The sequence below is a fragment of the Folsomia candida genome, unplaced genomic scaffold, assembly GCF_002217175.1.
Source record: "Folsomia candida strain VU population unplaced genomic scaffold, ASM221717v1 Fcan01_Sc002, whole genome shotgun sequence".
Taxonomy (NCBI): Eukaryota; Metazoa; Arthropoda; class Collembola; order Entomobryomorpha; family Isotomidae; genus Folsomia; species Folsomia candida.
The window spans coordinates 18,639,773-18,663,129 of NW_019091194.1; the positions used below are offsets into that span (position 1 = coordinate 18,639,773).

Sequence of the window (23,357 nt, forward strand, 5' to 3'; positions counted from 1 at the left end):
TCAGTTTCAGAAATTTTATTACTTTACTTTTGAATCGTCATAATATAATTAAGATATCACAGTTTATAGTGGACATTAGCTAGCCTTTTTTTATTAGAACCATTACGTGCTTATAAAAAGGCACTATGTATTTCTCTTATCTCTATAAATAAATTAGAAAATTTTACGTCTCTGTTACATTCAGGAGGATTAGTCACACAAGAGAATCAATGATTAAATCAATCGTTAAAATCAATGGCGTTTACATATATACGGTTAATTACAAAAGTGACAGCTACAGAAAAGAGAGCAACGTTATAAATTAAAATTATAACGTGAACATAAATACGTACTTTCGCAACATTGGAGTGTACCCAACTATTTTTTAATGTAACGATTAATTACTTTGAATCTAGATCTATTTTTATGGCATTTCAAATTAAAATCTTTCGACATATGTATTACGAACAAAGCGTGCTTTTGAAGAAAAGTGTGCGTGTGTTTTAAGCTCAAGTTACAAATAAAAATAACTCTGCACAGAGTTAAGATAATAGAAAACAAAAGTAAGGGATTCGAGAATATAATAAAATTTATTTCGTAGAAACTTCCGAGTATAGGCACCAATTAATTTCCTTGATCGTGGGACGCTGAAAGAATCGTATCCTGACTGGATAATTGATAGAGACTTTTTAATCCCGCTAAGTAGTATTACTTGGGTTGTATTAGGTTGGTTGGTCAAGGTCACATTTGTTTTTGGCAACATGAAAAAGCGTATTTAGCAGAGTACAACATACATATAGCTGCTTCGCGATGGGTGCGGCAGTAACTTTGCACATTAGCTCCAAAAGGACTGAAAGATAATTAATTAAAACACATTACAAACACACATGCATAACATCAATTACTTAAACAAGCGTAATTTCATTAAATACAAATTCTTGAATATCAAAAGTTAAATCTACCGTTGGAACGAATTAAAGTCAGTTAAAATGCATACTATACTTATTGTGTCTGTCGCTAATTAATATTTGTTGCTTGAAGTTTACGGAAGAAACAGGTTTGAACGAATTGTCGACAATTCAATATACTCGGAATTCAATAAATTCGAATTGAATATTGGAAAGTTTTGCGTTTTTTTACGAATTTACCAAAATGACTCTGTCTTCTTCGTTCCGACAACGCATGGTCACGTAGCAAATTCCAATCACAAACAAGCTTGTAACTCCTGTGCTGAGAATGATGTAAAATATAACAAATCCGATGGTAGGGATTATTGAGAGCAGTTTAACTTCTGGTCCAATAGAATCATCGATATGAGCAGTTTGTCTAAACCAGATTGCAGGGAAGTAGATTTTTGGAACGTTGCGCAGGATGCTGTAAAAGATGAAATGATAACAATTAATATCATATTTAAGATTTAAATTATTTTAACATTGTTATTACCTGAATTCTTTCATTGGTTGGAGCAATATATTAATTTGAAGGGCTGCTGAAACCTCGAGAGGAATTCCAGAATTCTAAAAAATATATATATTTGTAATTGTAAAAAATTTGTAAAAAAAAGTCTTATAAAAACTAATTAATTTCCATACTGGTTCTAAATCCATGAACATTTGATGCTTTGTCTCGTTAGGTTCCATCCCTTCTACGGTACTCCTATACCAGGGGTCCGCATGGAAGAAATGTGGAAATGAAATATAGGCTGGAGCTCCCCACCTGAAATAGATTATTACATCATATACTTCAATCAGATTTGTACATTTGGCTTGGGTGATATTAATGTTAATACACTCACTTGCAAGATGAAATATCCATCACCCCGTTTGGGGGACATCCCCCGGCAGGACAGAAGCACCAATTATCTGGCCGAGTGGTGGCATTATCAAACATTGTATCATCCGCCCAATAACGATATCCAGCGATCCCATCCACTTCCGTTTCCTCCTTGAAATTAAGGTTGAGCGTTCGACATATATCAGGAACAAAGAGGGAAATTGGTTGTTTAGTTTGCTTGGGTGGAAAAAATTCCCCAGCAGATCCGTTAACGTTTGCACAGTAGGATTTGTAGTAAGTAGTCGATTTTACGTGATTCCATTCTCCCATTTCGCCAAACTTTGTGATGTCATCTCTTCCAGTGAACATATTAAATAGCCCATCGTAGGTGGCTGAACCATTTCGCTGTATAAATCAATACATACAACATTTAAGATACGCATTCCTTGAAATTCTGGGGACTCACGCTTAATATATACTTTTATATTACTTTGTAGAACCATCCAAACTTATCAAAGGGAATGGTGACAGGCACAACTGCTGAAGGCATTAGTTTGGCTAAATCGAGCAATGGGTCGCCATATCCATCAAATAAAAATTCCCCAACGGTCTTCTTTACCCAAATCTTAATTCCTAAAAACTCCATGATCAAATTCAATGCTCCCTTTGCTGCACTGTATTTGCTATCTTGTAAGGCATGCGTAGCAGTCTGGAGAAATAAATAAGTTTACCATTGGAAGTTTATAACTAAAGTGAAAGTCTATATGTAAAGTAAAATCTTGTTGAACTTACAATTGCAGGAATATTTACTGTAAAAATCGTATCGTTTAAATAACCCTTAGACATTGATTGCTCAAAGAACCAAATTCGGTTTTGAAAATATGTGACAGTGTCATTAAGTGGAAACCAGTCTTGGACGACCTTCACGCGATGTTCTCTACAAGGACAAATGTATAAACAGACAGTTAGTATACATTGCGTAGCACTTAATGCAAATGTAATTGCCCAATTAACATACCTAAACACGTAAGGCCCCACTTCTACCAAAATTGGTTTCTTATTCGGATCATGTAGATCCTTCGGATTTGTCCAGTTGAAAAAGTAAAACTCAATGTACATCGGGATAGGTGTCACTTCCCATAAACCGTAACTCTTAGAATTGTTTGAAAGGGCGAGTTGCTGAAATATGACGTACATACACATTAAAAACCAACGATTTTATTATAATTTTAGCTAATTACTCACATTATTAAGCACGTTGTCAAATAGGGATGGCCAATAAACTGTAAATACGGCACCAATCGTTGATAAGGCCACGCCAATTGTCGTAGCCGTTCCAAGTTTGCAATTTGATGAGAAGCCCATTATTTTCTTAATAGTGTGTCTTCTTCAAAACTTTATTGTCGTGAATAGTTATTAAGAAAGGCTTCGTAATTTATTACGACGATTGATTCGTTATTCTCTTGTCGTCATTATAATGAAAATAATAAAATCTTACAAAATTTTGATAAACGATAATTTAGTCCGATAGTGAAACCTAATTTGGATTTTAATACATTACAAAATACGGGAGAACCTCGTCTTGACTGGATTTAACTAAAACTATAACTTATAGTTAATTACGTTAAAAGTTAAAATAAGTATGTTTAAAATATCACACACTTTTCTACAAGAGTTGTAAAATAATTTCTAAAATCTGTCGTTTTTTTCCTTTCTTGAACTAGTAACTCACTTCTTCTTCGTAACCACTTTCCTTCTCAATGAATGAGTGAGTCAGCCCACTTTTATTGTTATCGTCAAGTTTTTTTATTTATCAAGTGGCCACCACTACTCGTTGTGTGTGTGCTTTATTACAGAACAGAATCTCAAGAACCACAACACTGTTTAATCAGCCCGACTGGCATAATACACTCGTGACAAAGCCTAGAAAAAGTATGAGATTCTCTCGGTGGTGGTGTGATGATGACGACTTTGGCTAAAACGTAGACTGCACATGATTATCATGAGCAAATAGTGCTAGACAATATGCGAATAAATATTGCAAGTAGTAACCTTTTCCAACTCTGGCATTGACTTTATACTTTATACGAGTTGGCATTACATTATTCCATGCAAATTGAATAATAAAATAGCATAAGGGGAAAAATGAGTAGTGGTGATTTTATAGCTGTGTGACTGACTATTGTTATGATTAGCTCTTTTTCTGTTTGCTTTGTAGTCATAAATATTTAGAAAAAATTGGGATGCTAATTTTATGACATGTTTTGGTATTGGCGATGATGGTATGCATGCTAAAAGTGGGAGGAAACGTGGAACTCCTGTGCATGTACAACATCATGAAAAATAAGTTGTATAGATGGAATAGCTGGTTGGTCATTGTCCAGATATGTGTAGTCTGAGGTCATGAGTCACGAGTCAAAGGTCGTGATAACAAGTTCTAAATGTCATGAAATGCTAGAAGTCATATTGTAATCATGCTTAAAAAGATGAGACATGGAGGAGTTTAAGTGCAGATATGTATGCACATTGTTTAGTTTTAGTTGCATGTTGCAGCTTAGTTATGGAAGCACTTTGTATTTAAACTAGATTGACTCAGAGGCCATTAGATTGTATAAAACGAATGTATAGAATTCCAATTTTATGCTTCATGGCTAATTTTTGCGACATTATTTTATTGCGACGTTGCATCAATGACAATAAAAAAGGTTACAAAATAAAGCTAAAATCGGAGTTAAAATGGTCATAATGAAAAATATGAACAGGATTTAAAATAAATAAAAGAACCATCATTTAATTATTTCTGTACACGTTTTCATAAATTAGTGGCAGAACCCTCCTGTTTGGATAAACTATTAGAACTATTAGTTGTATGTGATTTTTCTCCCCGACCCACGTCGACCTCTGCGTCATTCTCCGCATTGGAATTTTTAACCATCACTTTGTCCTGATTTGTGTTGTACAGGATTGTCAGAGGTGGTCCCCGTTCCGTGACCAAAGCATCCTTTTCCATTGGATCCTCTTCTTCGTCTGTGCATGAAATCAATTTTTAGCCCGAGTCAGGTTTATGTCGTTTCTAACTGTCCGAAACACGATAGAGGCTGAACCATTGCACACATGAGTACTATGCAAATGTAAAAGCTATCGAAGATGAGCCAAATCAGTCTAGTGTTTGACCGGTGGGGGTCATGTAGGTGATTGGGGTATTTAAAATTTTGGACTATTAGCTGGTAACGAAAGTTTCTGAGGCGAAATTCGAAAAACTGTCAACCACAGTGGTCCTAAGTGGTGATCCATGCCGTTTTTTAAAAGTTTCTTTATTTTCATCAGAAATTTGGTATGGAGGTTTAAAATGACTTTTGCGTAGCACATAGAACTTTGGAAGTTTAAGATTTTAAAGAAGCGAACCCCACATGGTACTTTAGGGGATGAATTTGCTACTTCCAAAATTTAGTGCCAAATAATAGAAAATATTGAACAAACATTCGACAGGGGGTTGTAATAGTAAAAAGTACGGTCAATTCGGACAAAAATTTAGAAGCGGACTCTGTCCCTGACTCGGACTAAATGAAATCTGCACTTGTACATAGGTTTTTATTTTTACTGACAAACACAAATCTAGTGAACGCATTATTAAAATAATTATTTTGTGAATTACTTTTCATCGTCAGCTTTTGGTGACGTTTCTGGACCACTTTTTCCAACCAAAGCAAATTGATGATAAAATAGATGAGCCCCACTGCTCCAGCAAAGAGACCAAACCACCGGAAACTTAAACGAGTTCCAACAGCTCCTATTAAGTAGCCTCCGATAAAAGCACCATTGCCTTTTCCTGTATTATGACACATTCACCATAACCAATATATTGCTTATCAGTATACCATGAAGCATTATAATATACCCACCTAAACCATAATGCAGGGAACCCATGACCCCAGTCAGCGTGGCAAGAAGGCCTTTCGGTGCGAGATCACTGCAATAAGTTGCGGCCGCGATCCACATCAAATGATAAGTAAAAGCTTCCATGGCTTCGTAAGGGAAGCAGAAAAAGGGTGAACTGTGTATCAGAGGAAATCAACGCTATAAATTTGTAAAAGCCGTGTAAATTAACAGATCGACAAGTCATCACTCACGTTATGTAAGAGTATCCAAAGAACCGGAAAAAGTATGCAATGAATGCAAAAACCATTATGTTCACGCGACCAAAAAAGTTGAGGATTCTTTCAGATCCGTAGGAGAAAGGGATTCCCACAAAAGACCCGACAGTTAGTGTCAACCCTAAGAGATAGTTGGGGGCATCCAATTCTTTCAGGAATATGAATAAGTACGACTCCACAAAACCCCACATTGTGCCGAGGATGAAAATCATAAACAGGAAGACGACAACTTCCGGATAACTTAGAAGACTTCGAACATTTCTTTAAAAAAAATACAGCAATTTCAATATCTGATAGAATGACAAATTTGGTAAACTTTCAAATTAATAGAGCTTTTGACTTTTACTCACTTCATGAATCCTGCATCCGGTTTTTCCACGTGAAGTTTCATAACAAAATACGTAATCACATTCAGACCCAGGAGGACATTTGAGAGGTAAAATGCTGCCGAATAATCCGTAAAGCCTCGCAGCCTTGATACGTAGTCAACCAGCAATCCAGCAATTGGGGACACAATTCCAAACCCGAGAACTGAAAAAATTCGTTCCTTCCCGTACTCTGCTTCGCCTACCGTTTTGATAATGGCGAGCGTGGTGGCGTCCAAGAGCGAGAAACATGAATTCATGAACAATGTTGCCAGCACTCGGAGTGAAAAATAGGACCAAAATGTTACACTGTTATTCCCTCGAATCTCGACATTTCCAGTTGGAACGGTAACATTGGTCTCGTAAAGTACATCACTTCGTATGGAAACGTTGCTTCTTACTAGACAAGATCCATCTATCCATATCTGACACCCGGTAGCATCAACATTATTCTTTGTGAACTGGTAATTGTTGCAGTGAAAGTGGCCATATTGCTGAGGATCGTTGGCGAACGAGGTGTCGTTGGACGAGCATGACAGGTCGCCAGACGAGGAACAAGGTAGCGTTACCTTGAAGTTGAACGGGACATTGTTTCCGAGATCATCATTTCCGGAATGGATATCAGGATGAGAATAATCTCTTTGTAACGCGCCTAGTATTTCGTCACACTTGGTCGAATCTGTGACTCCAGGCAGGAACAGTCCCGTTCCCGTGGCGTCCGTCCACGTCAGGTAGAATGGGGCCGTGAGAGGAACCTCGTGGTAGGTCGGCACGGCGAGAAGAAGAGAGTGGAAAAGTCCATTCGCCACGGTTGCCAAAACTAGAACCATTTTATATCGTCCCAATTTGTCTGCGAGAAAACCTGCACTTGTGAATGAGAGAGAAATAAATCGTTAATACAGAAATTAGTGCGTTATGAATGAGGTTAAATTTCTAACAAGAAATTGAGTAGTTTCGATATATGGATATAAATTGAAGTATGATAAATTAAGGAATGTATCTTTATATAAATGACCAAGAATTTTTATGTCTGAATACTTTAGTATGTTTTAAGTATGTGTCGGAGCTTATTATGGACGCGTGATCACTGTGGATCCTGAGTCCAAGGTTCCACTGCACTAATATTAATAACTGTAATGTATATAATTATAATCAAAAGGCACACGTTGCGCGTAATCGCATAGGATTTAAAGTGCTATGAGCCTCATGTACATGAAGTACATTAAGATTAAATTTTCAGCCTCAGTTTCCCTTACTGCATGCTCATAAAATTTCTACATAGTGCAAAGTATGGAAACATACATTTGCAAGGCTCAAATATGCATCTGTAATGATTTGGAAACGCACCCACCAACGGCGGACCGAGGAAAGACGTGAATGGGAGGACGGCGTAAATGATGGCAATTTCCTCCAACGTAATTCCAATCTCTTTCATGTGGATGGTCAGATATGGGAGAACAGCGGCCATGGCTGCAAATTTCAATATTTTGAGTTCATAGTGGATATCAGACAGCTTGCAATGATTTGCCAAAAGCGTTAAAATTTGAAGAATTGTATTTTTACCCACCTCCGCAATACAAGAAAAGTACGATTTTTAGAGGCAAAGTTTCTTGATTGACCTTCCACCAGGGTTGATTCGTTGTTTGGTTGGATAATTTATTTGATGAGGTAGAACTGACTGAGAGTGAAATGCCTCCATTTTCTTCTTTTTCCATGTTTAAATTAAATGACTAATTAGCTACGATGATCTTTTGTAGAAGAAAAAGCTAGTGCATGCAGAATCAAACTGGGACCAAATAGATAAATGATTGCTGAATAAGTCGAATCAATGTATTTATTAGGTAATTGATGTACGTGCCACCCACAGAATGAACTACTTAACGACGGCAGATGGACTACTCGAAATACGCGAGATAAACAAATAAGGATATCATAAAATAACACGGGATTGTGATGGATAACACAAGGTGACAAATAATAAGTGATTGGGTGACATGGACAATGTATTCCTTCAATCTCATCATGACATTTTAGTGACAGTTATGGATATCCATTCCATCCCAGTTTTTCCATCACAATGCTGAATGAAAAACAATCATAAGTATGTACATACAATTGCATAAGAGAACAAAGTGTGGAAGTTCTTTACATACCAATATATATCTATATCTATATCTATACGTGTATGGTAAGTTACCAAGGAAGATCAGTGATGAGGGTAAACAATTTATTGCTTCTAGGATAAAAATCCTATGTCTTGTATAAATTTCAGCCAAAGTACAAAAGATCAATTAATATGATAAGGTACAAATTAAGAGTAATCGCTGACATTTGCATAGTTATCTACCTTGATCTCAACTACTTAGTTCTAATTTAAAACATCAATAGAGCCAACATGTTTTAAACAAATCAAATTTGAATCAAATTTAAATTTAAACAAATTTAAAATAACAAACTAGTCAAAATATCCATCCTTGACTTCAGTATCACTGTCGTTACAGTCATCATCATCATCCCTTGGCTGTTCAAGCGCACCTCCAAATTTGTTTCCTTCGTCATCCTCTTCACGGGTCAATTCATTCAAATCCAAACACTCCTTCAACCAACGATATTTGATCACTTCTTTTAATATCCTCGGCCAAATGAATTGCGATTTCTTGGTCAGCTTGATTTGAACATAATGACCGAAAATGAGCAACTCAGGTGCTGGAGCTAAGCCACCAAAGGAAGTAAAGTCGAAGCCATAATTTTCGGGATCGACGGTTCGGAATGAAACAAGTTTTGCAGAGTTGTCAATGCTTAGAGCGTAATCTTTGACGTCTTGAATATCAACGTGCAAAATTATGCATTCAGCGGTCTGTCGCCAACGAACTTTCGGGTGGCGCATATCGTTCATTCCACCAGCTGCCTCGAGTGACTGTTGTCCTGTTGCCGTTGTTGAAACTTATATGCATAGAAAAGCAATGTTATTCAATTTGAAATAATGCTGATACATTTGTTATGAACTTAAGTACTTGTCAGGAGATGCTACCTTCAACTGTAGATGGTGCCTCAAGTTGTTTGACATCCTTAAGCCAAGGTATTTCTATTCCCAATGATTCCATCATGTTTTCCACGCCTGTGCCACCTAGGTCATATTCATCATCGGAATCATCCCAATCTTCGTTTTCTAGTTTCTTGTCAGCAAGATCAATCTGTCGCAACATGCTGTTTCGTGTAGCAGTCACGATTTCCTCACCATTCTCAGAGAAAACGGCGTGGTTCATCTTCACTAATTCTTCGCCTATATCTTGTCCTGAAGCAATGAACATGATTGCACTGTAATAGCGACACGGAATGGAGGAGTCGTCAAGGTCGTTTGAGGCCTAGCATGGAAAGAATTAGAAAGTTTAGTCAATAAAATCATAAACATAAATACACCACGGTCCCAGTCATGACTCACCACAACATCCATCAATACCCCGTCATCTTCTTCCGTAAGTGTAAAGTTCATGAGCTCTGCTGTTACGTCTGCCCCCCATTCGCGTGAACCATTTGCAGGACACACATGATCAAGTTTAAATGCCACTGCTTGACATGGAAGTCTATCAACGAGTGTACGTGGCATTGGAAATAACTCCCAAGTAGTCGAATGTAGTTGAACATCTCCAACATCGACAAGAAAAATATTGTAAAGCTGTTTCGCTTGGTCGACATGCGTTATCAAACCTCGAATCCACCTGTAAGAAGAGGTATTTTTGTTTTTCTAGAATAGCATTCATAAATATAGTTTAATGCATTAACTAATTAGTTATTACCGCTCTGTAATTCGATCTTTAACGGCAACCATTAAACCGCTTTGGTACCAGGTTTTGAATTGCTTGTTGTATTGAGAGCATCGGCCAGAAATGTGTCCCTTAATACAAGCGTCCAATTCTGTATTCACAGCATCCAGTAGCTTTTCAAATTTTGTTTGTGTTGCAAATATGCAGTATGGATTTCTTGTAAATGTCGACCACATGGCAAAACTCTTGGGGTTTTCTGGGGTACTCGTAGGAACGAACGCCCACTCGAATTTCTCACCATAACCAAAGAATTGAGACATGTACACAACATCTGAAATAGTAACAATTCATTTATTATTAGGCCTGAAATACTTAATTCTATTATAATTATTTTCTATTTCTAGTACCTTTAATTGGACTGTTCTCCAAATCTTCCAACTCTGGGCAAGTAAATCCTGTGTCACGACCAAGTTTGAACAGTTTGATCATATGTGTGTCGTTCTCTTTTGCGCATCTAATTCGAATCAAGTCCAATCGGACACTGGATTGAGTTTGGACATCTGCGTAATCTTTTTGCACATCAACCAAAGGATTCACCCAGACAGTATCAACCATTGAAAACAAAACCTACATAACAAATTACTGTTAAAAGCACATCTTATAATAATAGCGCATAAAAGTTAATTATTACCCTGCCAAGAAGAATTCGATCTACAGTTGCGTCTACAGCTCTTGAAATCTCAGCTCCACTGTAACTGACACCTGATTCGGGAGATTGGAGATTAGCAAGTACCAGTTCCACAGAAAGCTGTGGTATGTTTCTAAATTCCTGTGGCATCAGGTACACCTTCTCTGGATGTAGTATCCCAAAGAATCCAGAGTCGATACACAGAACCCGCAAACTTTTTGGATACTGGAGTTCAGTGCGAGTCAAGATTTGAAGAATTTTTGCTCGAAAAATTCCGTCATAATTCTCAATGACGCACAGTGTTCCAGGCTCATAAGTTTCTGGTGGAATTCTATGAAAAACATTCGAGTATATACAAGTGTAACTTGATACTATTTTGTAAGTTGTAAAGTACTTTGTATCATCATTCTGAAAATATGCTTGCAATTTTTCCGACATGATTTTAAAATCGTTGATCCACGAACACTTTAAAATTCGTTTTCCATTACGGTGCTCAAAGCAGCGCAAAACTTGGGCAGAATAATGGGATGGATTTATGCATTCTGAAATCCTTACTTCGATCTAGGATCATAACAACATGTTGCATTATTGAATTCTAGTGCTTCTATAAATTCGAATTCAAAGAATTCCATGAAATTTCACAGCATAATGAGTTTCAATACCTCTCCACTCCTGGGCACTATGGGCTTCTGTTCCAAATCTTTGAGCAAAAATATATGCCTATCTTTGCAGTCATTGTCTAAACAATTTCCAAAAAGTTTAACTCTCTGACAAAGTGGAAGTTCTGCGACTGCCTGCTGTTCCATCTGAAAATTTGCAAAAGAGGATGACGATTACAATCCATACACAAGAGACAGTAGTAAAACATTAGGCATTATGCAATAAAATACGGATATGTAATGCATTACTCGACAAGCAATCGTGGTAAGCGTTCCAGGAATTTGTTGAAGTAAATCTCTTCCAAACTTGTGAAGCCTGTATAAATACTTTTCTTCTCCAGTGAGCAAAAAGTGAGCTTCCAAATCCTAGGTAAATTGTAATAAAAAGAATTAACCCATACTTAAGTGAAATAATGTAATTATTGACGACTAAATAAAACAAAGCTATGTTGTGACCACCTTTCTCAAGTATTTTGTCTGTGGACAGGCCTTTTCCATTGCAATGTCCCGATAATTATTCCACATGCAAGTAAATCTTTCGGCACCTTCTGAGGAAATCCTGGAGATGGGATTTTTTGGTAAATTGTAGTGAATAAGGCATGTGACGTTCCGAATATTTAGACGCGACAAAGCAGAATCGTTGAGCACCATAATTTGGCGATCAGTGGCTGGACCACTTGTCCATTCGCGTAACAAGTCTAGGAACAAAGATATAAAATTCGATAGTTTTAAACTTGTAGAGCATATTTATGCATAACCGACTTTACCATTTAAAAGATCTACCCTCATTGAATCAGTGTCTGCTAGAAGGGCATAAATTCCATTCTCCGCAAGGTGTGAATGTATCCAACTGGCAAAATCAGCAGTACTGCTGACAATAAAGATCGTCTTGTGTTTAACCAGCTCTACGCTTCTCAATAGTTCCAATAGCTTTTCGATTCTCTCTTTGCCGGGATTCGTATGATGGAAATACCACTTGACTTCCCCATATTTGATTAGCTGGTTGTGGGAATTGATGAAGAGGGTAGGTGCCCAACGGTCACCTACTGCAGGACCACAAAGCCGCTGCGTGGACATGTACAATTGTTCAACTTGCTGATTCCACTTCCGTCCGGTGAAAATCCGTTGATAAAAATAAACGTTGGAACGTGCTATTTGGAATATGGTTTCTCGGAGGGTATCAAACTCCTCTCGGAAATACTCCATCAGAACATCAAGGTCTTCATATACCAAGTACCTTAATCTATAAATTCAGTACATAAATTAGCAATTAGCATAATGAAGAAATACCAACTATTCGGAATTGAAATATTAAAACTTATCGGAATATTTGATTGTACTTGTCAAATCCAATAAAAGTTGAAGATTTCTGCACCAGATTGCACATTAGGGAACACGTTGAGACAACTATACTTAGGTCTGGTTTAAATTTTGATAGGTCCTTCATATCAGAAATGACATCATATGACAAGTGGCGCTGGTTGATGGCACACAATAATCCGTGCAAAGTCCCTTTCATTTTAAGGCAAGCCACATGGTCACTGCAGACGATTATCAGTAGTGGGCTGCATCTTCGAGCCTATTAAACAGATGAATTATAGCAAGAAATTCTGAACATTGAATATTAATTTCTTTGAAATACACGCACCTGACGAATTTCTGCCTCATTGTATCCAGTGACTAAACGACCAATCACAGGTATCAGGTAGGATAACGTTTTTCCAGTTCGGATTCCTCCAATAATGAAGCAATCTAAAAGAAAATAGTTGGATGATTACTTGCTCGTCCAGCATAAAAGATCAACGAAAGAGGATTTACCATCTCCACGACACAAATGTGGAAGGACTCCTTTCTGAAGAGAATTTAACTCTATTATGCTGAAATTCTTTATCCCCTAAAATAAATCAAGTCAATTTTAGAAACTATAACTATAATCGTTTATCACAGGTTAATTTATTAGAATTATTACGTCACGCATTAGGTCCACGTGTTCGAAATGATTAATCGATGACAAAGGGGACGACTTCATAAGGCCGCTGATGTACGCACGCCGAAAATATTTGTTGTTCAGCACAGCATAGTCCTCCTCAGGGAAGTTGGCGACATGTCGACTGACAAGGACGTTCTTACTCGAACCCCAGGGCTCAGAAGGACCTTTTCTACCCTTATCCCTATCCTCGTCCGAAGTGTCGATTAAGTCCAAGTAATTAAAATTTTCCAGCCCTGTAGGAACGTATCGCGATGATGACGCAGCCATTACTTGGTGATACAATTTAATTGGTAAACTTTTAGTTATTTAAGGGTCTTCACGTTCACCCTTCGCTCTTAGTATAAAGCGGAAACGGGTTAATTTACATAAGCCAGACAAGAACCAATTTTTTAAGACATTACAAAATTAATTTACTGTAGCAAGCAGCGACTCGCATGTGACTTCTAATTCTAACCAATTCTAAATGAAGCAGCCACGTTTGAATGCTTGCTTTACTTGTTCTCACGCTTTCCCCAAATCTCATTTTGCCTCCAGCACTACATAATGGAAATCTCACAAACGTAAGTAAATTTAATTTATGCATGATAAGATGAGAAACTTTCACTATTCAATCATCATCTTCATCTTCGGTAATTAAATTTACTTCACCGTCAACAAAATTTCAGCAAGTTTGGAACCCCTGTCAATTCTTTCCAGAAAATGTGTGCATATATTAAAGATCCACCCAACGGCCATAATAAAGGTGCGGTTAACTCCAGCGGCAAGATTACTGCTACACAGTTAGCCTGAACTCCGGGAAATACGGTCAGTATTTTAAAACCATGATGAACATCGATGTTACCCTAATAAACATGGACAAGGAGAAAGCGTCTCATTTCGTGAAGCTCTCGCATCAGGTAATCGATCGGGATATAATGCCAGTAGTGCATCTCTTTCAAAATTGAGCCAATGGCATCTTCCATGACTTTGATATAGTATTATAGCATAGCTCGCCATTAATTTTGGTAATTAGAAAACATTATTCGACAATGATAACATTGTCGTTAAAGTCATGAAAAAGAGGTAACAAATAATGCAGCAGGTTAAGATTCTGCGGCCGAGACTCTGTTCCGCCTAAATTAAATCTACCAAGCAAGATGTATACTTCTTTCTGCACGTGTTGAGCTGTTTGCTCACATTTTTTGTCATTTTACCGTTTTTACAAATTAATAATTTTTGTATAGAAATTTTCTAGCGTAATTAGGTGGTGTAAGTAGTAAAACAAGTCGCGATATGAAGTAAAGACTGTCAAAGCAGATATAAGTGGTTTGGTGGTGTTTAAATTTTTATAGGTTTATTGTTTTCAGGTTTTGTTAATTAGAATGTTAAATTAAGCTCAGAATTGTGTTAACTGTCCAATTTGTTATCGTTAATTAATCGTTACCGCTCACCTGTCTCCTTCATTAATCTTACCGCAATGAACAAACTCAGCAGACATGTTTTGGGGATGAAGGTTTGTTTAAAATTATTTAATTTAAATAAATCGACTATATTAAAAAGAACTTATTGAAATTTTCCGTATTTTCAGTTTATGAGGCGAACTCAACAACAGTGTGTCGCAGAAAAAACCGAGTCAACATTTCGCCATCATTTTGGACCTGAATCAAAAGCAGGAACTTCCAGATCTAAACTACAAAATAAGGGGTGAGTTCTTGTGTATTAAAGTCTCTTTTTCTGGTTTAGATATTTCAGTTAATTCCTTCATTGTAGGCATAAACCCTTTGAAATTCAAGAGATTGGAAGTTACAGCCAATGCGAGGGTCATATATTTGGCCGGCAATCTTACGGTGGGTTTAATCCTGTTGTTGAATACAATGTAAGTAAAGGGATTTGGAAACCATTCTCCCTCGAAGAAGAGGACGGGGATGGGGATGACAAGTCAGAAGATATCAAAACAAAAGTTGAGAGTGAAGAGGACAGCGAAGTGGACGTTCCCGATAAAGAAATGGCCAAAACATTCGGCAGTCTAGTGGGAACATTGGGTAAAAGATTTTTGAAGAAGCGGAAGAGGGGTGAACAACAAGTGGACAAAAACATAAAAGCGGAATCACAACATAGCAAAAAGAATGACAGATTTGACAAGAAATCAGGAGGACGATGGAATAAACGAAATGCAAGAGATGAAGATAAAACCACCAACAGCAATTATAGTCCAAGTTCGAAGAATGGGGGTGCACCTCCTGCAAAAAAGTTGAAGTTTCAGAAACCGTCGGATTAATCGTTGTTCACTGACTTGGTGATACTCGCACTTTTTACATGAAACATTTGATTTCCAACTATTTTTTATTGAAAAAATAATAAATCACCTGCACTTTTACTGCAAGAACATAAACCTGTGATTCGAATTTTTATTTTTAGCCATCTCATCTTAACCATCTTAATCTCGCATCACAAAACTGCCCGGGTATCAGATCATCACGCTCTGGTCATGCTATTTACAAAGCAAAGTACTTTCATTCATCAGCATTTGCGTATATGGATCATGTAACAGCTTTGTTATCATTTGTGCATGGCAGGACATAGGAAATTATCAGTTAAGAGTATTACTTTAGTAAAGTAACTTTACATCAATATATTTAGATAACCATTCTTCATCATGATATAATATATGCAAGTAAGTACAAAACTCGCTTTTAATGTGAACATATGCAATGAAACAATCCGGTTTCATTTTTTGTTTGGTAGTTGCTGTTTGTAGTGTCAACAATACAATCAGAGAATCCAGTTCTCTGCTCACCAATTCACGGCAAGTTCTAGTTTATCAAGATTTCTCCAGAGGGATAACTACAAACTAATTATTCAACCGGGTTTTTGCGTGATTAGGACCTGAACTTTGGATATCGATACATGGATATCCAGTACTCGAGTACCAATGTGAAGTGTTTATCATCAGCAGCTGACTTGAGACGACTAAATTAGACTTTGCTATCCGTTGATTCCATTTAATCATTTATAGTGTAAAGACATCAATCAAGTCACAAGTCAAGATGGTGTACTACCGCTTTCTGTAAGTCATGTTATCTATTTGTATATTTAACTCCCAATTGTAAGGTTATCTGTATTATGAATTGGCGACTGGCGTGCATGGCAAAGATTAATTATATTGGAATTGACATTCCATTACGGAATCTAAACTATTAAAGATTTGCTTGTTCATATATGCACTTTAATTATTCAAGACGTGGGTCATGAAATTAATATGCAAGAAAATATCAAGGATTATATTTCCTCTCTTATGCACATGATAACTACTTTGCTGAATAGTTATCAGTTATCCAAGCAAAAGTAGGCAGGGCTGTTAAGCATCCGACCACTCAGAATCAATCAATGCGGACGAGGATGATGATCACATTATAATTTATAAATGATCCAATTCACATCTTGTATAGTAATGTATTTAATTTGCGTGGTTTATCTTTATCGTTTAGTTTGTTGGTAGGAGATTTGGGGTAGTTTATACTCATTCTCACTCAGACCATATAAGTTGTGAAGGGTTCAAAGTTTGTTCATGTTGTTGCACCGATTTCGTTAATAAATATTGACTTTTACTTTTCGCCAGGAAATTTAATACAGTTTTGTTTGTAATTTCTTTGCAGAAGTACGATGAACCGATTACTGAGGTTCGACGGTCGTGTAGTTGTAGTTACGGGGGCCGGTGGGGGTCTTGGGAAGGCTTATGCAATGTTATTTGCTGAGCGTGGGGCGTCCGTGGTCGTAAATGACCTAGGTGGCAATCAACATGGGGACGGAAGCAGTTCCAGAGCTGCGGATCAGGTTGTTCAAGAAATTGTTCAAAAAGGTATTAACTATTTCCTATTTCATACACTTTCGGTACTATCGGTACATATACATCTCCGTATAAACGTGATGATTTTCTTTACAATAGGAGGAAAAGCTGTCCCAAACTATGACTCTGTAACTGATGGAGAAAACATTATAAAAACAGCAATCGACAAGTTTGGTAGAATTGATATTCTGGTCAATAATGCGGGTATCCTGCGAGACAGAAGTTTTGTCAAAATGAGTAAGTCAGACTGGGACATTGTGAACGATGTACATGTTACGGGCGCCTTCAAAACTACCAAAGCTGCCTGGGATTACTTCCGAAAGCAAGAGTATGGTCGAATTATCAACACGTCTTCAGTTGCCGGCTTGCTAGGAAATTTCGGTCAGGCGAACTATTCCATGGCGAAAGCTGGCCTTTACGGATTTTCCCAAACACTCGCAAAGGAAGGAGCAAAGTTTAACATTCACACGAATGTCATTGTACCCATGGCAGGGTCTCGTCTTACAGAAAATATCCTTCCCCCTGGTTAGTTAGAACTTATAGTCAGACTATTCACCTGTTGCCTGTTTCAAGCTAAAGAATGAGAGACAATAGTGTGTCACTAATTTATCTAATTTATTCGATATTTAACAGACCTTCACTCAGCTTTAAAACCCGAACTAATTGCCCCTGTTGTTGCCTGGTAATTTCATCATTAGTAGTATATAATTCCGACACGATCTCATAAATGGCGTAGAGTTGGTCATGTGGCTTTACTTCATACGACTCAATGCCATCCATCAGATCGCGCCGGAACTAATGACAAAAATATGTAGGATGTGCCATGAAGACTGTGACGATAATGGAGTTGTTGTAGAAGCTGCTGCAGGCTTTGCAGCTAGATGTAAGTTTAATCTGTAATTAATCACAAATGATAAACTATTAAATATATACCTGCTCACTGTTGTTGCTATCATTTTGATTTTTAGACAAGCTATTTAGGTCCAAAGGTGCTGTTCTTCGAGAAACTTTAAATGAGCCATTGACAATCGAAGCGGTACAACAAAAATGGGACACAATTTTGGACATGTCAGAGCCAGATTGCCCAGAATCTGCTGAAGAAGCAATGGGAAAAATGATGGATGCACTAAGGACTCAAGAAGTCGGATCTTCATTGAACAATGTGACACGGTCTACTCTGGCTGGAAAGCCCTTTCCTGAAATTAAATACAAATATGATCGGACTGCTCCTATTTTATACGCTTTGGGATGTAAGTGTCCATAAATCAGTATTTATTTCTTGGCAGTATTAGAATTAAAATTCGATTAATGCATAATTTATATTTATTCAGTGGGTGCCAGCACGACGGATCAATATGCACTAAACTACTTGTATGAAAATTCAGAAGATTTTCGCGTTTTGCCAACATTCCCTGTCGTTCCAGCTTTACCTTGCATGTTCGATGTGATGAAAGTTCCGAGTCTAAATGTTGACTTTACCCAAGTTCTACATGGAGAACAGTACATTGAATTGCATAGACCAATGCCTCAACAAGCCGAACTAACTTTGAAGACTGAAGTCGTTGAAGTAATGGACAAGATTTCTGGGGCTGTGTACATTTTACGAGGTATTTTATAGTCATTGACTGAAATATACAACATACACTTCATTGTAGAATGATTTCCATTGACTTTGTTACATACTATTTCCTACAGTAAATGGAGAAGATAGCTCTGGTCCCCTTTTCACCACTGAATGGTCCGTCTTTGAAGTTGGGGCTGGGAAATTTGGTGGAAAACGAGATACTGACAAACCAATTACACGACCTATTGTGCCCCCAAAGCGAGGTCCTGACGCTGTGTTAGAATTTAAGACTTGTGATCGACAAGGAGCCCTTTACAGATTGTCTGGCGATTTCAACCCACTCCATATTGATCCTGACTTTGCTCAGATGGGTGGATTCAACAAACCAATTCTGCATGGTTTATGCAGCTTTGGTATTGCAGCACGTTTGATTTTGGAGAAGTACGCTGACTCAGATCCCAAGCTATTTAAAGCCATTAAGGTTCGCTTTGAATATGATGAACAAACACTACTTTAATATTATAATGAGCAAACAAAAATGTATCAACTCAATGTTCCGTATTGCAGGCCAGATTTTCTAAACCGGTGTATCCAGGGCAGACCTTATCTGTTGAGACCTGGCGAGAAGGGAACCGAATTCATTTCGAAACCAAGGTGAAAGAAACTGGGGCTGCAGTTATTACAGGTACGACAATAATTCCCGTGCAGTTCGAAATATAGTGTACATATTCAATTACAATGTGGTTAATTTTGTTCTTCTCACAGGAGCTTACATGGACCTCCTTCAAGTAAAGGCCAAGCTATAAATCACCATGCCTTGTTTTACCTGAGCACAAGAAACTCTTTGAAAGTACAGAACTTGAACCAAGTTGATAATTCAAACATAATTCCAGATAATCTATGCCTTTCTGCAAAAAAATAATATAATGGTACTCTTAACAAAGAAAATAAAATAACATGAAACACAAAAAATGTCAATTTGTTCAGTCCCTTTTTATTACATGATGATCATTTGCTTTATTCAAGGGACAAGAGTAGAAGTGGAAGTAGTTACCCTACTAGTTTGGTATTAGACAATATAAATTAATCATTATTCAATAGCAATTTCGCACCAGTTACATTTCGTTCTAACTTATTTAGCATGCACACAAACATAGTATAGTCAAAAGGTGTTCCATCTTTTATAATGAGTCAACACTAAGGATGATGATATCCTTACACGTAGAAACACTAACGAATACATTACCCTATCTGGATAAACAAAATGACAAATTAATAACTTGGGTCGGAAGGAAAGTCATGCAAATCTAAGAGAAAAGGTGAATTAAACCCTTGGTCTCTTTAACTAAAGAACTAAACCAATCATAATAATAATAATATTAGTTAATATTACTTGTTACATCTCATCCTCACATCTCACTATAAAACTAACCGAATAGCACACCAACTAAATTTAATTGAAAAACGTCTTATTAACACCGTTATAGAGGACGGCGACTTGATGGAGTAGTAACACACATACGAAGATGATATTATGCCCAAGTTTCGTAATATCGGTTGGATATTGTATTTTTCAACTAGGTGGGCTAAATGAGTATGGTCGTATAATGTAGTGACCATTCTAAACCAATAACTGAGCCAATTTCATAATAATCATAACATGACGACAACTTTGAGGGAGGGAGGGTAAGTAAATAAGGAAGTTTTGCAAGGGGAAATTTGTCTTGATAGCTGGTAGTTGCCTCTGATAGTGGTTTATTTTGACTTCTTTCCTAAAAGGACAGCCTCGTACCTGGACTTGCTCGAGTGCCATAACATGAACGGAATGACAAGTGGAGGCACAGACATGATAGCAAATGCGGTCCAATCCAACTAAAAAGTAACGATCACAGAGAATTAAACCAATGCATATTAAAATAAAAAATGATTCAATTCTAAAATTTTATCCAACTCACGAAATGTGGAGAGAATCGTTTGTCAAACTCCCTGAAGGCAGCTATGTATCCCTCTCCAGGTTCACTGGACCAGCCTTGGAACACCTGCAAATCATCACAAATTATTCATGTTTTTCAAAATTGTCATTATTCCATCCACGTCGCTAATCATTAATTCCATTACCTCTGGAGCATCATCCCCCGACTTATAAGTAACTTGCGCCGCAGTGAAATTGTAGTAGCCAAACTTGGTGGGTCTGACGACCAGCGTGTGTGTCACATTGGAAGCAGGAGGTATTCGAGGAAAGGTGACCTCGGTGGTTCCCCCCACAACGGTGAAGTCTGGCCCAAAGCTGGGATCCTTCAATTGGACATTGGTGGCAGTGACGGAGCCCACATTGTAGAGGCTGTACTTGATGACCACGTCCATACTTTCCACCACATATTTATTTTGCAATTGCTTATAGACGAGGACTCGGGCGGGGTCTTCCGACGTGGTCAGCGTGCCTGGATCTGCCGCATAACCCATGGAGGACAAGAGGACGCAACTTATCGCCGTCAGCACGCCCAGGGTCAAACCTTCGCGACGCATCATTCTTCCTAAATTCCTAACTTTACCGTCCGTCGCCTTGCTACTGAAACAAATGACAAAACTTGCAATTAGAAAATGTACAACGTCTAATTTTTCTCAGAACTCGGCGCAGTTCGTGTATTTTTTTATAAATTCTATTCTACTTTTACGGAACCGATTAAAACTTTAAATTGAGCTAATATTTTACCGTCTGTTGATGAGAGAAAGGTTTTGCTGCTGCTAGCGTGATGGTTAAATTAAATGTGGAATGAAAGCCGGTGTGAACGAGGAGGTATTGGGACGGTTTTTACGTATGTTGTAACGAGTCGTTGAATTGTGTGGTAGGATTTGGCCGTGTAAAGAAGGACCCGTTATGATGATGGCATATTGTTGATGTTGTGTTGGAAGGGTTAAAATATGACAGAGATGAGACGTGGAACCACTGACACACGTGTAATGCTGCATTTGTAAAGTGTAATCCAAGCTCCTACAGACTGAGGTCTCTGCTCTGCATTTCCCAACCTGCCTGCTACCAATTGAGACAGACCAACCAACTCTTGCTCCCCATGAAGTGCAGCGGAAAAGTGAGACAAATCTCAACTTGCCTCATGATATGATCCAATAGCACTGTATTTCTCAATGGTCACTTTGTAAGCATGCACCGAAATGTTTTTAACCTGTGCTGGATAAACACTTCCGTCTTTAATTCTTGGAATGAGACACGCCATTATTATGTTATGATTTGGAGTCATTTAGACTAATGTGATGTATTTATACAGATAGAAATATGGGTTTTGCTAAATTTCATCTCATCTGCTTGTTACTTATAACTTTTTCCTGGACATTTGTGAAGGCGACCTCGATCCTCCCAAATCTCGAGTGTCCCTGCGACGGGACGCAGTACGTGTTTAAGCACCACCACCTGACCCAGCACACCTGCGGAAGATTGGCAATGTGTGCCTTCGAGATGTTCTACTACATGACCAAGATGCCCAACGTTTCCGCAATGCCGGATAACGTCCTTAGTGCGACAGAGTACGAAGCCAAGTATAAGAAGATCATGGGACTGTTCGGCTTTCCGATTTATGAGAGCATAGAGGTAAGATTGGAGCATAGCTTGGAATATAGCAGCTTGGAATATAGCAGCTTGGAAGAGCATAGCTTGGAATTTCAATAGCTATTTACAAATTTCTAAACTTGTCTGAAATAATTGCAGTATATGATAGAAGAATGCAGAGTCGAATTTCGTAACTGTGCGGATGCGAAGAAGCTCCTCGTTGAGAAAGAGTGTGCCCGATTTCGTCCCCAGAAGGAAAAGGAATGGGCTGAATGGAAACAATCTGGGCCGTGGACAGGTCACGAGTATTTCGCGAAGGACACACCTTTCACTCTTGTCCAGACCAGAGATTTCTACTTCAACTGGTGGCGAATGTATTTTGACGGTTGGGACAAATCCCGACCCATCAATGGGTTCAGGTATAAGACTCTGGATAAGCGGTTCTTTTGGGGGGCATGTCCCTATTTCATTATCAAACCCACGTTTACCATGTCCGTCCTCCTGGCCGAGTTTGCGGGGGTAGCATTTCACGAAGATATGTCCGTCCATGTGCTTGCACACCATGTTCGTCCGTTCGTTATCAGGGCGTTGTACTGTGATGCGTATGGGCCGAGGTGATGATTAGCAGAATTATTTTCTAAATAACTTGTCATTTAACAGATAAGACATTTTTAATGTAGGTATACAGACATGTACATGAGTTATAATGCGACCGAGTTTTGCAAAACGTGGCACATCAGTGGGATCTACGTCTGCATCTCACTTACCTACGAAGCTCTTGATCGACAACAGAGGAATGTGGAGGAAGAATGCCAACTGCCACCACTCCCACCCGACCAACATGTCTTTGTGGATCCTAACGACGAGTTGAACGAGGCGGGGAAAACTGACGACCCGCACTGGTACTACCCGGATTATCCGGATTATCCTGAGACCAAGTGGAGGCCACGACACATATCCTTCCCTTGGTTTCCTCCGTATCAAAGCCATCCAGAAAACGAGGATGTGAGGAAAAAATAAAACGGGAGTGCGG

At 38.1% G+C, this 23,357-nt stretch overlaps 6 protein-coding genes across 8 annotated transcripts; 2 read left to right on the plus strand and 4 right to left on the minus strand.

Annotated features, from left to right (window-relative positions):
- Positions 1 to 3,709, minus strand: LOC110843986 (protein croquemort). The gene is made up of 9 exons (XM_022090064.2): positions 2,998 to 3,709; positions 2,771 to 2,931; positions 2,545 to 2,689; positions 2,243 to 2,461; positions 1,775 to 2,157; positions 1,572 to 1,695; positions 1,423 to 1,496; positions 1,128 to 1,353; positions 1 to 829 (listed from the first exon to the last, which is right to left on the minus strand). The coding sequence occupies exons 1-9, from the start codon at positions 3,115 to 3,117 to the stop codon at positions 815 to 817; spliced, it is 1,467 nt and encodes a 488-aa protein (XP_021945756.1). The 5' UTR covers positions 3,118 to 3,709; the 3' UTR covers positions 1 to 814.
- Positions 3,710 to 4,388: 679 nt separating this feature from the next.
- LOC110843563 (major facilitator superfamily domain-containing protein 6) lies at positions 4,389 to 8,336 on the minus strand. 2 transcript variants are annotated; one of them, XM_022089528.2, is made up of 7 exons: positions 7,839 to 8,336; positions 7,619 to 7,741; positions 6,257 to 7,133; positions 5,883 to 6,167; positions 5,655 to 5,806; positions 5,408 to 5,581; positions 4,389 to 4,779 (listed from the first exon to the last, which is right to left on the minus strand). In XM_022089528.2, exons 1-7 carry the CDS (start codon positions 7,984 to 7,986, stop codon positions 4,565 to 4,567), a joined length of 1,974 nt encoding a protein of 657 aa, XP_021945220.1. In that variant the 5' UTR covers positions 7,987 to 8,336; the 3' UTR covers positions 4,389 to 4,564. The 2 variants fall into 2 exon arrangements, with proteins under 2 accessions (XP_021945220.1, XP_035704713.1); XM_035848820.1 differs by lacking the exon at positions 7,839 to 8,336 and having other exon boundaries at positions 4,394 to 4,779; positions 7,623 to 7,737.
- A 148-nt stretch (positions 8,337 to 8,484) lies between these two features.
- Positions 8,485 to 14,291, minus strand: LOC110844316 (putative ATP-dependent RNA helicase BoYb). The gene is made up of 15 exons (XM_022090490.2): positions 13,352 to 14,291; positions 13,201 to 13,276; positions 13,031 to 13,134; positions 12,723 to 12,961; positions 12,150 to 12,625; positions 11,842 to 12,080; positions 11,632 to 11,748; positions 11,386 to 11,529; positions 11,118 to 11,284; positions 10,727 to 11,054; positions 10,443 to 10,662; positions 10,069 to 10,366; positions 9,714 to 9,990; positions 9,303 to 9,636; positions 8,485 to 9,214 (listed from the first exon to the last, which is right to left on the minus strand). The coding sequence occupies exons 1-15, from the start codon at positions 13,637 to 13,639 to the stop codon at positions 8,727 to 8,729; spliced, it is 3,795 nt and encodes a 1,264-aa protein (XP_021946182.1). The 5' UTR covers positions 13,640 to 14,291; the 3' UTR covers positions 8,485 to 8,726.
- Positions 14,292 to 14,538: 247 nt separating this feature from the next.
- Positions 14,539 to 15,743, plus strand: LOC110844200 (M-phase phosphoprotein 6). Its single transcript, XM_022090346.2, has 3 exons — positions 14,539 to 14,864; positions 14,940 to 15,055; positions 15,122 to 15,743. The coding sequence occupies exons 1-3, from the start codon at positions 14,829 to 14,831 to the stop codon at positions 15,627 to 15,629; spliced, it is 660 nt and encodes a 219-aa protein (XP_021946038.1). The 5' UTR covers positions 14,539 to 14,828; the 3' UTR covers positions 15,630 to 15,743.
- Positions 15,744 to 15,876: 133 nt separating this feature from the next.
- On the plus strand, positions 15,877 to 19,734 carry LOC110842788 (peroxisomal multifunctional enzyme type 2). Its single transcript, XM_022088593.2, has 11 exons — positions 15,877 to 16,025; positions 16,097 to 16,418; positions 17,008 to 17,210; positions 17,298 to 17,723; positions 17,832 to 17,880; positions 18,014 to 18,081; positions 18,167 to 18,448; positions 18,530 to 18,805; positions 18,894 to 19,243; positions 19,330 to 19,447; positions 19,528 to 19,734. The coding sequence occupies exons 2-11, from the start codon at positions 16,399 to 16,401 to the stop codon at positions 19,566 to 19,568; spliced, it is 1,833 nt and encodes a 610-aa protein (XP_021944285.1). The 5' UTR covers positions 15,877 to 16,025; positions 16,097 to 16,398; the 3' UTR covers positions 19,569 to 19,734.
- Positions 19,735 to 19,736: 2 nt separating this feature from the next.
- LOC110842789 (translocon-associated protein subunit beta) lies at positions 19,737 to 21,685 on the minus strand. 2 transcript variants are annotated; one of them, XM_022088594.2, is made up of 4 exons: positions 21,476 to 21,685; positions 20,881 to 21,328; positions 20,718 to 20,801; positions 19,737 to 20,634 (listed from the first exon to the last, which is right to left on the minus strand). In XM_022088594.2, exons 2-4 carry the CDS (start codon positions 21,289 to 21,291, stop codon positions 20,518 to 20,520), a joined length of 612 nt encoding a protein of 203 aa, XP_021944286.1. In that variant the 5' UTR covers positions 21,292 to 21,328; positions 21,476 to 21,685; the 3' UTR covers positions 19,737 to 20,517. The 2 variants fall into 2 exon arrangements, with proteins under 2 accessions (XP_021944286.1, XP_021944287.1); XM_022088595.2 differs by having other exon boundaries at positions 20,881 to 21,331.
- Between the last annotated feature and the right edge of the window lie 1,672 nt (positions 21,686 to 23,357).

Bases quoted from the DNA above. Each gene is read 5' to 3' on its own strand.
- LOC110843986 (XM_022090064.2), bottom strand. From the start codon at position 3,117: ATGGGCTTCTCATCAAATTGCAAACTTGGAACGGCTACGACAATTGGC. The intron at 2,932-2,997 runs GTGAGTAATTAG...GTCATATTTCAG, and splicing joins TTGACAACGTGCTTAATAAT to CAACTCGCCCTTTCAAACAA. The intron at 2,158-2,242 runs GTAATATAAAAG...TGATTTATACAG, and splicing joins AGTTTGGATGGTTCTACAAA to CGAAATGGTTCAGCCACCTA.
- LOC110843563 (XM_022089528.2), bottom strand. From the start codon at position 7,986: ATGGAAAAAGAAGAAAATGGAGGCATTTCACTCTCAGTCAGTTCTACC. The intron at 7,134-7,618 runs GTGCGTTTCCAA...TCACAAGTGCAG, and splicing joins CCTCGGTCCGCCGTTGGTGG to GTTTTCTCGCAGACAAATTG. The intron at 4,780-5,407 runs GTAATTCACAAA...TTTCATGCACAG, and splicing joins CCAAAAGCTGACGATGAAAA to ACGAAGAAGAGGATCCAATG.
- LOC110844316 (XM_022090490.2), bottom strand. From the start codon at position 13,639: ATGGCTGCGTCATCATCGCGATACGTTCCTACAGGGCTGGAAAATTTT. The intron at 12,626-12,722 runs GTACAATCAAAT...CTGAATTTATAG, and splicing joins ACTTTTATTGGATTTGACAA to ATTAAGGTACTTGGTATATG. The intron at 12,081-12,149 runs GTAAAGTCGGTT...CTTTGTTCCTAG, and splicing joins GAGGGTAGATCTTTTAAATG to ACTTGTTACGCGAATGGACA.
- LOC110844200 (XM_022090346.2), top strand. From the start codon at position 14,829: ATGAACAAACTCAGCAGACATGTTTTGGGGATGAAG. The intron at 14,865-14,939 runs GTTTGTTTAAAA...CCGTATTTTCAG, and splicing joins GACATGTTTTGGGGATGAAG to TTTATGAGGCGAACTCAACA. The intron at 15,056-15,121 runs GTGAGTTCTTGT...CCTTCATTGTAG, and splicing joins TCTAAACTACAAAATAAGGG to GCATAAACCCTTTGAAATTC.
- LOC110842788 (XM_022088593.2), top strand. From the start codon at position 16,399: ATGGTGTACTACCGCTTTCT. The intron at 16,419-17,007 runs GTAAGTCATGTT...ATTTCTTTGCAG, and splicing joins ATGGTGTACTACCGCTTTCT to AAGTACGATGAACCGATTAC. The intron at 17,724-17,831 runs GTTAGTTAGAAC...GATATTTAACAG, and splicing joins AGAAAATATCCTTCCCCCTG to ACCTTCACTCAGCTTTAAAA.
- LOC110842789 (XM_022088594.2), bottom strand. From the start codon at position 21,291: ATGATGCGTCGCGAAGGTTTGACCCTGGGCGTGCTGACGGCGATAAGT. The intron at 20,802-20,880 runs GTAATGGAATTA...GATGATTTGCAG, and splicing joins CGGGGGATGATGCTCCAGAG to GTGTTCCAAGGCTGGTCCAG. The intron at 20,635-20,717 runs GTGAGTTGGATA...GTTACTTTTTAG, and splicing joins AACGATTCTCTCCACATTTC to TTGGATTGGACCGCATTTGC.